General features: G+C 58.3%; 1 protein-coding gene across 1 annotated transcript; it reads right to left on the minus strand.

Moving 5' to 3' along the window:
• Positions 1-300: 300 nt before the first annotated feature.
• Positions 301-8,210, minus strand: NACC1 (nucleus accumbens associated 1). The gene is made up of 5 exons (XM_065419706.1): positions 7,304-8,210; positions 5,933-6,109; positions 4,099-4,204; positions 2,749-2,846; positions 301-560 (listed from the first exon to the last, which is right to left on the minus strand). Exons 1-5 carry the CDS (start codon positions 8,208-8,210, stop codon positions 301-303), a joined length of 1,548 nt encoding a protein of 515 aa, XP_065275778.1.
• Positions 8,211-10,654: the final 2,444 nt, after the last annotated feature.

Consider the following 10,654-nt stretch of genomic DNA (forward strand, 5'->3'; position numbering starts at 1 on the left):
TCCCCGATTTGACTCACAAGGCTACCCACAAAAACATCCGCCCGCCCGGGAAGAACAGCGTGAGATCAAAACTGCCCACGCCACCGACCCCTCTCTCATTACCCACACTGCATTAGGAACCGAGGATAATTTTGGTTTTTTAAAGAGACGGTGCAACTTTTTTTCCCCCTGGCAAACCGAAAACAAAAAACAAAAAACACATTAAAATCAAATCAACGTGGGACGCTAAAAATAATCAACTTAAGAAATTAAAATAAAATAAATCAGTGAATGGAAAGGGCTAAAGGGAGGAAGCGGTTTTTACTGGAGGCTCTCGGCCGAGGTCCCTGCATCCCCGTCGTGACTGCCTGTCTCAAAGTTGTGCTCCACTCCCATGATGTCCGGCTCCATCTTCCCAGTGTCGTTGATGAACGTGGTGTAGGTGTCCCCTTCTGCCATCAGCAGCTTCAGCTTGGGGATCCAGCTCTTACGGACCACGCGCCGGGCGTTCGTGCACATGTCGGCGGCGATGGCGTTCATCTCGCTCTCTTTGAAGTTGGGGGCGAAGTTCTGGCAGTAGACTGGGGAGCGGGGCGGAAAAAGAAGACGCTTATTAGTCAGGCAACCAAGCTAGCACCCCCCTGGAAAGTTGTGAGACCCTCTCCCAGTGCCAGATCCACAGAGGACAGGAGCCTGTTGGAGCCCAGCATAACACTAGGATGGGGGAAGCGAGGGGGTGTTAAGTAGAACAGGGCAAAACATTTCCCCCCAGCCCAACGAAAAATGCAGCTTCCGCAACACCAAAGTTGTTTTGCAAATTCACGTCCGTTTCGCCTAATTGTTCATTTAGGGCAAAAAGCCTAACAAAGAATTATACAAAAAAAGAACTGATTTTTCGGTTTGAAGCGACTTTTTGTTTCAATGCATCTGAAGAAGTGAGGTTTTTTTACCCACGAAAGCTTATGCCCAAATAAATCTGTTAGTCTTTAAGGTGCCACCGGCCTCCTTGTTGTTTTTGTGGAGACAGACTAACAGGGCTCCCCCCGGATACTTTTCGTTGCAATGTTTCCTTCCGAGTTCAAAAAGTGTTTTGAAATGGTCAAACCAAAACATGCCGGTTTCAACGAAACAAAATGTTTCGTTCCACCCAAACCTCTTTTTTTCCAATCTTTTCATTCGCCAACAATTTCAGAAGTTTTCGTTTTCGCTTCCACCAGGAACTAACATTTTTGTTCCACCCAAACTATTCATGGTTTATTTTTACTTTTTGATTCACCAAAACGTTCAACCAGGGCCGGTGCAACCATTTAGGTAAACTAGGCAGCCGCCTAGGGCGCCTAGTGGTTGGGGGCGCCTAAAAGCCCGCTCAGGCGAGGAGGTGGAGTGGAGGTGAGCTGGGGCGGGGCGGGGCGCGGGGAGGGCCGCCCGCAGTAACGGGGGGGCGCACAGGGGAACCGCACCCCGCCCCAGATCACCTCCACTCTGCCTCCTCCACTGAGCACACAGCCCCCGCTCTAAGTCTCCTCCAATCGGCGCCGCAAGCCTGCGAGGGGAGGAGACTTAGAGTGGCGCCGATGTGCTCAGGGAGGAGGTGGAGCCGAGGTGAGCTGGGGCGGGCTCCCCGGGCGGGGTTAGCCGCAGGGGGGGTAGCTGCTGCGGGGGGGGGCTCCCCGGGTGGGGGGCTGGATTAGCTGCCGCGGGGGGGGCGGGGTTAGCTGGGGGGGGGGGGCGCGCAAGGTGGAAGTTTCGCCTAGGGCGCAAAACTTCCTTGCACTGGCCCTGCGTTCAACCCCGCCCCCCTACTTCCCAACTTTTCTAAATTGTCAACAAACGAAAAAAATCTGTTCTTTGCCCTGCTGGTTAGGAACCAACTATCGGAAACCAACCGACAATAAACAAAAATCCTGTTTTCCAGAGTGATTAAAATAGTCTAAAAACAGCCAATATTAGATCTGAGGTAAAAACGGTGAGAATTATTATTATTTTAAAAAACAAGAAGCTTTTTAAGCTTGGGCCTACATTTATTGACTGTCCCTCTGCAGCCTCTGGCCAGCAGGGGGCGTGATCTCAGTGATGGGAAATTCCTGTCTCTGCCTTTAGATCCCCATTCTCTACCCCCCCACACACATATCATGAGTGTAATTCTCCCTCTGTGCATCTGGGGTCCTCCTCTGTGCTGTTCTGCAAAGGAGAGTCTGGCCCTTTAACAGGGGGCGGGGCCAGGATTAGGCCACCCCTTCCCCAGATGGAGAGTACAAGGGTCATGTGACGGGGAGCATGTGACTCAGAACTAGGGTGACCAGACAGCAAGTGTGAAAAATTGGGACAGGGGGTGGGGGGTAATAGACGCCAATATAAGAAAGAGCCCTGAATATCAGGACTGTCCCTAGAAAATCGGGACATCTGGTCACCCTACTCAGAACAGAGACCCCCCTGCAATGCTCAGAACCAGAACTCTTGGAGGAATTCAGACAGGCCTTGGCATCATAGCCGCCTTCTGTGCCCGCTGGGTCTCTGGGCCTGCCCCCCGCTGGTCTCTGGATGCTCAGGCCAGGATCTCCTTAATGAGCCTGATGCAAAGGGCATGAAGCTCAATGGGGAAGATGCAACGGGCTTCGGGTCAGGCCCCATAGCGTCACTGGGACTCCGAGCAGCCCACCTGGATGGGGGGCAGTACCATCTGCTGGGAGACAGGCTTTCGGAGCCCCGCTCATCCCCCATGGGGCCTGAAGGATGCTGCCTTGTGGAGCCCCTGCCCCACATACTCACACTTCACGGCATGCAGGACCCTGCTGTCCAGCGGCTTCCTGCTGGGGTCGTTGGTGGACGAGCGGATGCCGGTGCCACAGCTGTTTGCCAGAGTGTTCCTAGCAAGGGGAAAGCATTGAGAATGAGAACTAAAGACCCTCTCGCCGCTGCCCTGCTCTGACCCCTAGACCCCCATCCCCTACTCAAATGTGGGCAAAGAACTCGGGAGTCTTCACTCCCAGTGCCCCCCGCTCTACCCCTGCCAGTCCCTTACCATAGGTCGGGGGGAACCCAGTTCTGATTCCTGGCCCCTTGTGCTCTAACCACTAGACCCCACTCCCTTCCCGGAGCTGGGGCTACAACCCCGGAGTCCTGGCTCCCAGCCCCCCTGCTCTAACCCTCCAGCCCCCACATCCCTCCCAGAGCCAGAGAGAGAACCCCGGAGTCCTGGCTCCCAGCCCCCCCTGCTCTAACCCTCCAGCCCCCACATCCCTCCCAGAGCCAGGGAGAGAACCCCGGAGTCCTGGCTCCCAGCCCCCCTGCTCTAACCCTCCAGCCCCCACATCCCTCCCAGAGCCAGGGAGAGAACCCAGGAGTCCTGGCTCCCAGCCCCCCTGCTCTAACCCTCCAGCCCCCACATCCCTCCCAGAGCCAGGGAGAGAACCCAGGAGTCCTGGCTCCCAGCCCCCCTGCTCTAACCCTCCAGCCCCCACATCCCTCCCAGAGCCAGGGAGAGAACCCCGGAGTCCTGGCTCCCAGCCCCCCTGTTCTAACCCTCCAGCCCCCACATCCCTCCCAGAGCCAGGGAGAGAACCCCGGAGTCCTGGCTCCCAGCCCCCCTGCTCTAACCCTCCAGCCCCCACATCCCTCCCAGAGCCAGGGAGAGAACCCAGGAGTCCTGGCTCCCAGCCCCCCTGCACTAACCCTCCAGCCCCCACATCCCTCCCAGAGCCAGGGAGAGAACCCAGGAGTCCTGGCTCCCAGCCCCCCTGCTCTAACCCTCCAGCCCCCACATCCCTCCCAGAGCCAGAGAGAGAACCCCGGAGTCCTGGCTCCCAGCCCCCCTGCTCTAACCCTCCAGCCCCCACATCCCTCCCAGAGCCAGAGAGAGAACCCCGGAGTCCTGGCTCCCAGCCCCCCTGCTCTAACCCTCCAGCCCCCACATCCCTCCCAGAGCCAGAGAGAGAACCCCGGAGTCCTGGCTCCCAGCCCCCCTGCTCTAACCCTCCAGCCCCCACATCCCTCCCAGAGCCAGGGAGAGAACCCAGGAGTCCTGGTTCCCAGTGCCGCATCAGGCCTGGCAGGACAGGGAAGGGGACAGGAAAAGGGAGCCGCAGCCCCACCCCCACAGTACAGAAAGCCAAAATTCACCGATCGAAAAAGGAGGCCAGAAGCCGCCTCAGAAGCACTTTGTGCCGCGTCCCGGCGCTGACATGGCAGTTCATCAGCTGCGCCCGGGTGATGTACACGTTCGTGCCTAGGCGGGGTGGGAAAAAAAAAACCCATTATGACCCAGACGTGTCCCTCTGACCCCCCACAAGGGGGCGCGACTAGGGAACAGCCTCCATTCCTGCCTCGCTGCCAAGCCCACAGAACGGAGCCGGAGCAGAACTCGCCGTGGGATGGGAGCCTCGATCCCCGACCTGGCGGCGACAGCCAGCGGCTTCTGCGTGGCGATGGGAGGTCCTGGCTTCGGGGCAACACGGGATGGGGCTGTAACGCTGCATACGCTAGGGCACGGGAGGTTCACGATGACAATTGGGGCCCGCTGCTGTGCTCACCACCCCATGGACCCCCCCACCATGACGAAATTCGAGGTCCTCTACTGTATCGCATGCCCCATGGGCCCCCTCCTCCAACCAAGATCAGGGTCCCCTGCTGTGCTGGTCACCCCACAGACCCCACCCCCAGCCGAGATCGGGGTCACCTATTGTGCCAAGCACCACACAAGCACCCCCCAGCCAAGATCGGGGTCCCCCCATCATTAGGGCCCTACCAAATTCACCGTCAATTTTGGTCAATTTCACAGCCATAGGATTTTTAAAACTGTAAATTTCACAGTTTCAGTGAAATTTCACGGGGTTGTAACCCTGGGGCTCACAGGCTGGGGGGGGGGGTCGCTTCCTCACTTTTGGGGGGGAGGGCAAGGCCGGCCTATACCATGGTTGGGGGGATGACCAGTCCAAGGCCCCTTTGACCTCTGAACGCCAGGACACAGGGCCCAGAGGCAGGGAAAGCCAGGGCTGGGGTCCTGGCCAGGCTGGTGAGGGACCTTCCTCTTCCCCTGCAGGGGCTGATTCCGGGGTCGGCTCAGATCCACCTCCAGGAACCTTCCCCGGCTGCACGAAGCTCCGCGGCTGCTGGCAGGGAGCCCAGCTCTGAAGGCAGCGCCACCGCCCGCAGCAGCGCAGAAATAAGGGTGTCGTGGTAGGGTATTGCCACCTCTGGCTGCGGCGCTGCCTTCCGAGCTGGGCAGGCGGCAGCATCCACCACGCTCCAGCCACCCTGCTCTGAAGGCAGCACAGAAATAAAGGTGGCAATATCGCTCCCCCCTACAATAGCCTTGTGACCCCCCACAACCGCAGTTTGGGTTGGGACCCCTCGTTTGAGAAACGCTGGTCTCCCCTGTGAAATCTGGTCTTCTGTGTACTTCTACCCCACACTATATGGATTTCACGGGGAGACCAGATTTCACAGTCCGTGATGCGTTTTTCACAGCGGTGAATTTCTTAGGGCCCTACCCATCATTCAGGGCACGGCACAGTCCCTCTCCCCAGATTGAGATTGGAGCCCTCTCTCATGCGGGATGCTGCATAGACAGCTCCCGCCCCTGAGCGAGTCCTCAGCAGTCCAGGCCCTGCATAGACCCAGGGTGGGATGGGAAACTGAGGTACAGGGTGGGGGGAACTTGCCCGAGGTCACCCAGTAAGGCAGTGGCAGAGCTGGGAACAGAACCCAGATCTGGCGAGTGCCAGCCCATTGGGCCTCACTGCCTCTCCTGTCACTGGCTCCCATTCGCCAGTGCCCAGGAACACGTGCTCAGCTCCCGGTAAGGGAAGAACCCCACTGAGTTTGAGTTTGGATCAAGCCCTAAAACAGTGGCAGCACATTCGCCTGCTGCAACTCAATTAGCCCCCCTGCCCCCAAACCCAGACTGGTCTCTGCCTCCTCCGCCCAGTTCTGCCCACCCCCCACCTCCCCGCACCTGTCACCAGCTCCAGCTTCTCAGCAGGGTCGCCCTCGTCGTACAGCTTGGGGTGACACCGGTTCCCGATCTGGTTGATGAGCTCGGCCGGCAGCGACGCCAGGTCCTGCCGCACCCGGATCCGATTGCGAGACTCAGAGGCCACCTGGTCGGGCAGGGCTTCCACCTTCTCTGCGGCTGCGGCTGCTGCGGGCCGGGGGGAGTAGAGGGTGAACACACAGAACACAGCTCCTAGGCCTAAACAGTCAGGTTAGTGGGGTGGGGGTGGCCTGGGAGCCAGGACTCCTGGGTTCTTTACCTGGCTCTGGGAGGGGAGGGGAGTCTAGTGGTTAGAGCAGGGGGGACTGGGAGTCCGGACTCCTGGGTTCTACTCCCAGGTTTGCCGCCGACTCACTACAGCGACCAGGACCCGTGATTCTTTGTGTCGGTTTCCCTTTCCGGGAGCCGACGGTAATTTTGAACCCCCGCACAGACGGGATCTGGAGCGTGAGGGGTTTGTCTCTCCAGCTGGAGAAGAGCGAACTCTCCCCTGTTACAAGGGGGACCACCGGCCCAGCTCCCCTCCCCTGCCATGGGTCCGTGTGAATTTAAACGCCCCCTTGCAGACGGGCTTCTCTAGCCGCTGAGTGGGGTGAGCCCCGAGAAAGACCCTCAGCCCCACCGCTGAGCCCTGCTTTGATAGCAACCTGGGTGTGCCCGGCCCACTGGGAACTGGGCTGAGACCCAACGAAACTCAGCCTGAGCCTTTATCCAAGTAGAAGCCTGGAAGAGCTGGAGAAACCCCAGAAAAACCAGCATCTCTAGGCCTTGCCCAGGTCGTTGATTTAAGGTTTCTAGACCCAGATGTTGCCGCTCACATCCTTGTCTTACCCCAGCGGCAGGGGTATCTGGGTGCCTCACAATCTTTAATGCATTTCTCCTGGGAGGCAGGGATCCCCAGTGTACAGGTGGGAAACTGAGGCACAGAGAGACCAAGCAACATGCCCACAGTCACACTGGGAACTTGTGGCAGAGCTGGGAATTGAACCTGGGTCTTCAGGGCACTGGGCCACCCTTCCTCTCTTGAGTTCTCTAAGCTTTTCCAGGCCAGTCTCTCCAGCTAGCGTAGCTGGATTCACCTCGCAATGCAAACAAGTCATCGTCCTCGCCCGCCCATAACCCTGACATCGAATGTATCACACCCAGCAGCAGAGCAGAAGCCCCACCCCTTCCCTCAGCCACTCCCCAAAGGGGTGGAGCAATAAAAGTCCCTCCCCTTCCCCCAGCCACTGCTCTAGGGAGAGAGAAGCAGTATAAGCTCCGCCCCTTTCCCAAGCCCCTTCCCCTGAGGGGCGGAGCATTAAGGGCCCCTCCCCACTCGGCCATGCTCACCTGTCTGCCCTACATTCATCATGCTGTACATCGTGTACATGTTGCAGATCTGCCGGTACTGCTCATCGGAGCCTTCCTCGGCTGCGTCCTCCTCTTCATCCTCCTCGTTGTGATAGGAGCTTGGGCTGTCGCTCGTGTAGGCGCTGGACGTGCCGGGGCTGGTCTGGTCGGACGTGCTGGGCCCGCTAACCACGCCGGACCCGCCTCCTCCTCCTGCTTGCGCCCCCTGCTGCTGCTGCTGCTGCCGGTTGCCTCCTAGGTCCTGCGTGGAGAACTTGGCCATTTTGCGGCTCCCGTTGTTGCCTCCTCCCCCACCTCCGCCGCCTCCTCCCTCCTTCTGGCCGTTGTCCCAGAGCCGTTTGACCACGAAAGTGCACTGCACGGAGTCCGACTCCTGCTGCTCTGTCTTGACGCGGGACACCAGGGGTAAGGGGGTGTTACAGGAGGGCCAGGTGGAGGTCTGGGCCACGGGGCTCTGGGGCTCGGAGGAAGGGGTCTCCTCGGCGTGCAGGCCCTGGGAGTCGCAGCTGGGGGAGCTGACCTTCAGGAAGAACTCAGTCCCTTTCTCCATGATCTCCTGGATCTGGAGGAAGCCGGCCGTGTACATCAGCAGGAACTGGTCTCCCACGTTCATGCTCAGCCGGCCCGTGTAGCAGAAGCTGAGGATCTGCTGGAAGGACTGGGGCTGCACTGCCGCCGGCAGCTCCACCACCGCGCTCTTGCTGTTGTTGAAAAGGTCCCGGAAGTAGGAGCTGCTGGCCGCCAGGACGGCCCGGTGAGCCTTGAAGGCGTGGCCTTTCACCACCACCGAGACGTCGCAGTACAGCCCCTGCAGGCGCTGCTCGTTCAGGCACTCCAGGATGCTGTTGCCGAAGTTGGGGATCTCCATCTGCAGCGTCTGCGCCATAGTCGCCTCCGCCTGGCTTGGGGTGGGGGTGGGGAGGCGGCGGGGGGTCTGCTGGAGACAGGGAGGAGGGGAAAGCCACGGGGAGGGGAGAGGAGGAGACGGATGGATGGATACACGTGACCATGGGTGGGCATGCCCCATGATGGATGGACGGGTGGGTATGGATGCACATGGACCACAATCAGATACACCAGTGGAGATGCAGGGGGATGGACAGATAGGTAGGGATGACAGCAGATGGAGACGGACAGGTGGGTGGATATGACGACAGAGACAGACAGACGGGGTAGGTGGATGCAGACATGGAGAGAGAGGTAGAAAAGGAGAGGGAAGAAGAGAAGACAAGGGGAAGGCAAACAGGGAGAGCGAGAGGCGTGGATGGGGGAAGAGAACCAGAGGTGGGGGGAGACAGGCGAGACACGGAAGCAGGGGGTGGGGGACATGATAAAAGGGAGCGGGGGGGGGAATAAAAAGGAAAGTGCGTTAGCTATTTGCCTGGCTGTGGCGGAGTGTCCCCGTCCCGTCAGGCAGGTTCACATTAAGATCTTTAGGCTGCCGCTATGTGGGGCCCGCGTTGTAGTTAAACCCTGGGGAATGAACCCGCAGTGGGGTCCAGCAGAAGGGGTTGAACCTGACGCCTCTGGATCCCACAGCCGGAGTCCCTCCTGAGCTAAAAAAGAAGCCCATTCGCTCAGAGGCAACCGCAGGCTGATAAAACCCGATCCGTGTCCGTAGGATACTTTCATAGACCCCACGGCCAGAAGGGACCATCGTGATCTGTAGAACCCAGGCCACAGAACGGCCCCGAACGAATTCCTAGAGCAGAGCTGTTAGAAACACACCCAGCGACGGAGAAGCTGTCGGTAAGTTGTTCCACTGGTTACTCTCAGTCTGAGTTTGTCTAGCTTCAACTTCCAGCCAGAGGATCATGTTCGAACCTTCCTCGGCTAGACAGAAGAGCCCGTTACTCCCCAGGTAGATCAAGTCACCCCTTAACCTTCTGGCTAATAAGCTAAATGGATTGAGCTCCTGGAGCCTGTCATCATGGGGCAGGTTTTCTATTCCTTTAGATCATTCTTGTGGCTCTTCTCTGACCCCTCTTCAATTTATCAACATCCTTCTTGAATCGTGGGCACTGGATTCCAGCCGCGCTCGCCCCAGTGCCGAATGCAGAGGGAAAATCTCCTCTCTGCTCCTACTCCACATTCCCGTTTATACATCCCCGGATCCCACTAGCTGTTTTGGCCTCAGCGTCACGCTGCTCAGCTGATTATCCACCACAACCAAATCTTTTTCAGAGTCGCTGCTTCCCAGGAGAGAGCCCCCCGGCCTGGACGCACGGCCGACGCTCTCCGTTCCGAGCCGGACCCATTTACTGTTAGCTGTAAACAGTGTTCGCTTGCGTCAGTGACCCGTCATCGTCATTGTTTGCCCCTCCTCCAATCGGTGACAACTGCAATGCCTCACCCCTCCCAAACTGTGCCTGGAGGTAGGGCGGTGCTATTCACCCCATTGTACAGATGGGAAAACTGAGCCACAAAGAAGCCCAAGGTCACATGGGGAGTCTGTGGCACAGCAGGGAACTAAACCCGGTCTCCCAAGTCCCAGGCTGGTGTCCTACCCCCTGGAAATCCTGACACATCCGGGAGACCAAACCTGGGACCCCTGGATCTTAAAGCATGAGCCTTGGCTACCTCTGCTAGAAGACTCGGCTCTGTCCACCAAGGCTAGTCCAATCTTTAAGTAGCCCAGTCACCACTCCAAGGGGACAGAGCACCACACCTTGTGGGTGTGGTGTACACGTCCAATCCCTCTTTGACTCTTGCCAAGTTTTTGGCCTCCACGCCGTCCCGTAGCAGTGAGTTCCACAGGTTAATGATATGTTGGCGGGAGAAGTATTTCCTTTGATCCATTCTGTAATGGTTACAAAGACACAGCACACCCGTGAGCACGCACGAGCTCTTAGCCACGCGGCCATCTTTTCTCCAAACCCTTGCTAACAAGGCAGGAAATCAGAGCCACTTTCATGCTCCCAGCCCGTCACGGAGACTTGCCAAGCCTATCAAATCACTATGGAACGAAGCTGGGAGGAGGGTTAATTTATTCGTGATTAGCAGAACAATTTGCTAGACTTTTTTTTTTTTAAACGAATTGATTTTTTTAAAAATCCCAAGAGAACAGGAGAGACTCCACCTGCCTCTGACTCACAGGGGCCCCCAGCCTGGGACTGGATCGGAGCCAGCACCCCCCTGGCCCCCTGAACCAACCGCTCCCCTAACCTGGGGCTGGATGAAAACTGGCGCCCCATAAAGGGGAAAGGCCCTGAATCCCATTCCCTCCTGCCCCCGAGCCAGCCAGTCCCCTAACCGGGGCTGGATCAGAGTCAACCCCCCCTAGAAGGGAACGGCCCCATACTCCTTTCCCTAACCGGCCCCCGTGTGCTG

This window comes from Emys orbicularis, chromosome 19 (genome assembly GCF_028017835.1).
Source record: "Emys orbicularis isolate rEmyOrb1 chromosome 19, rEmyOrb1.hap1, whole genome shotgun sequence".
In the NCBI taxonomy this organism is placed as follows: Eukaryota; Metazoa; Chordata; order Testudines; family Emydidae; genus Emys; species Emys orbicularis.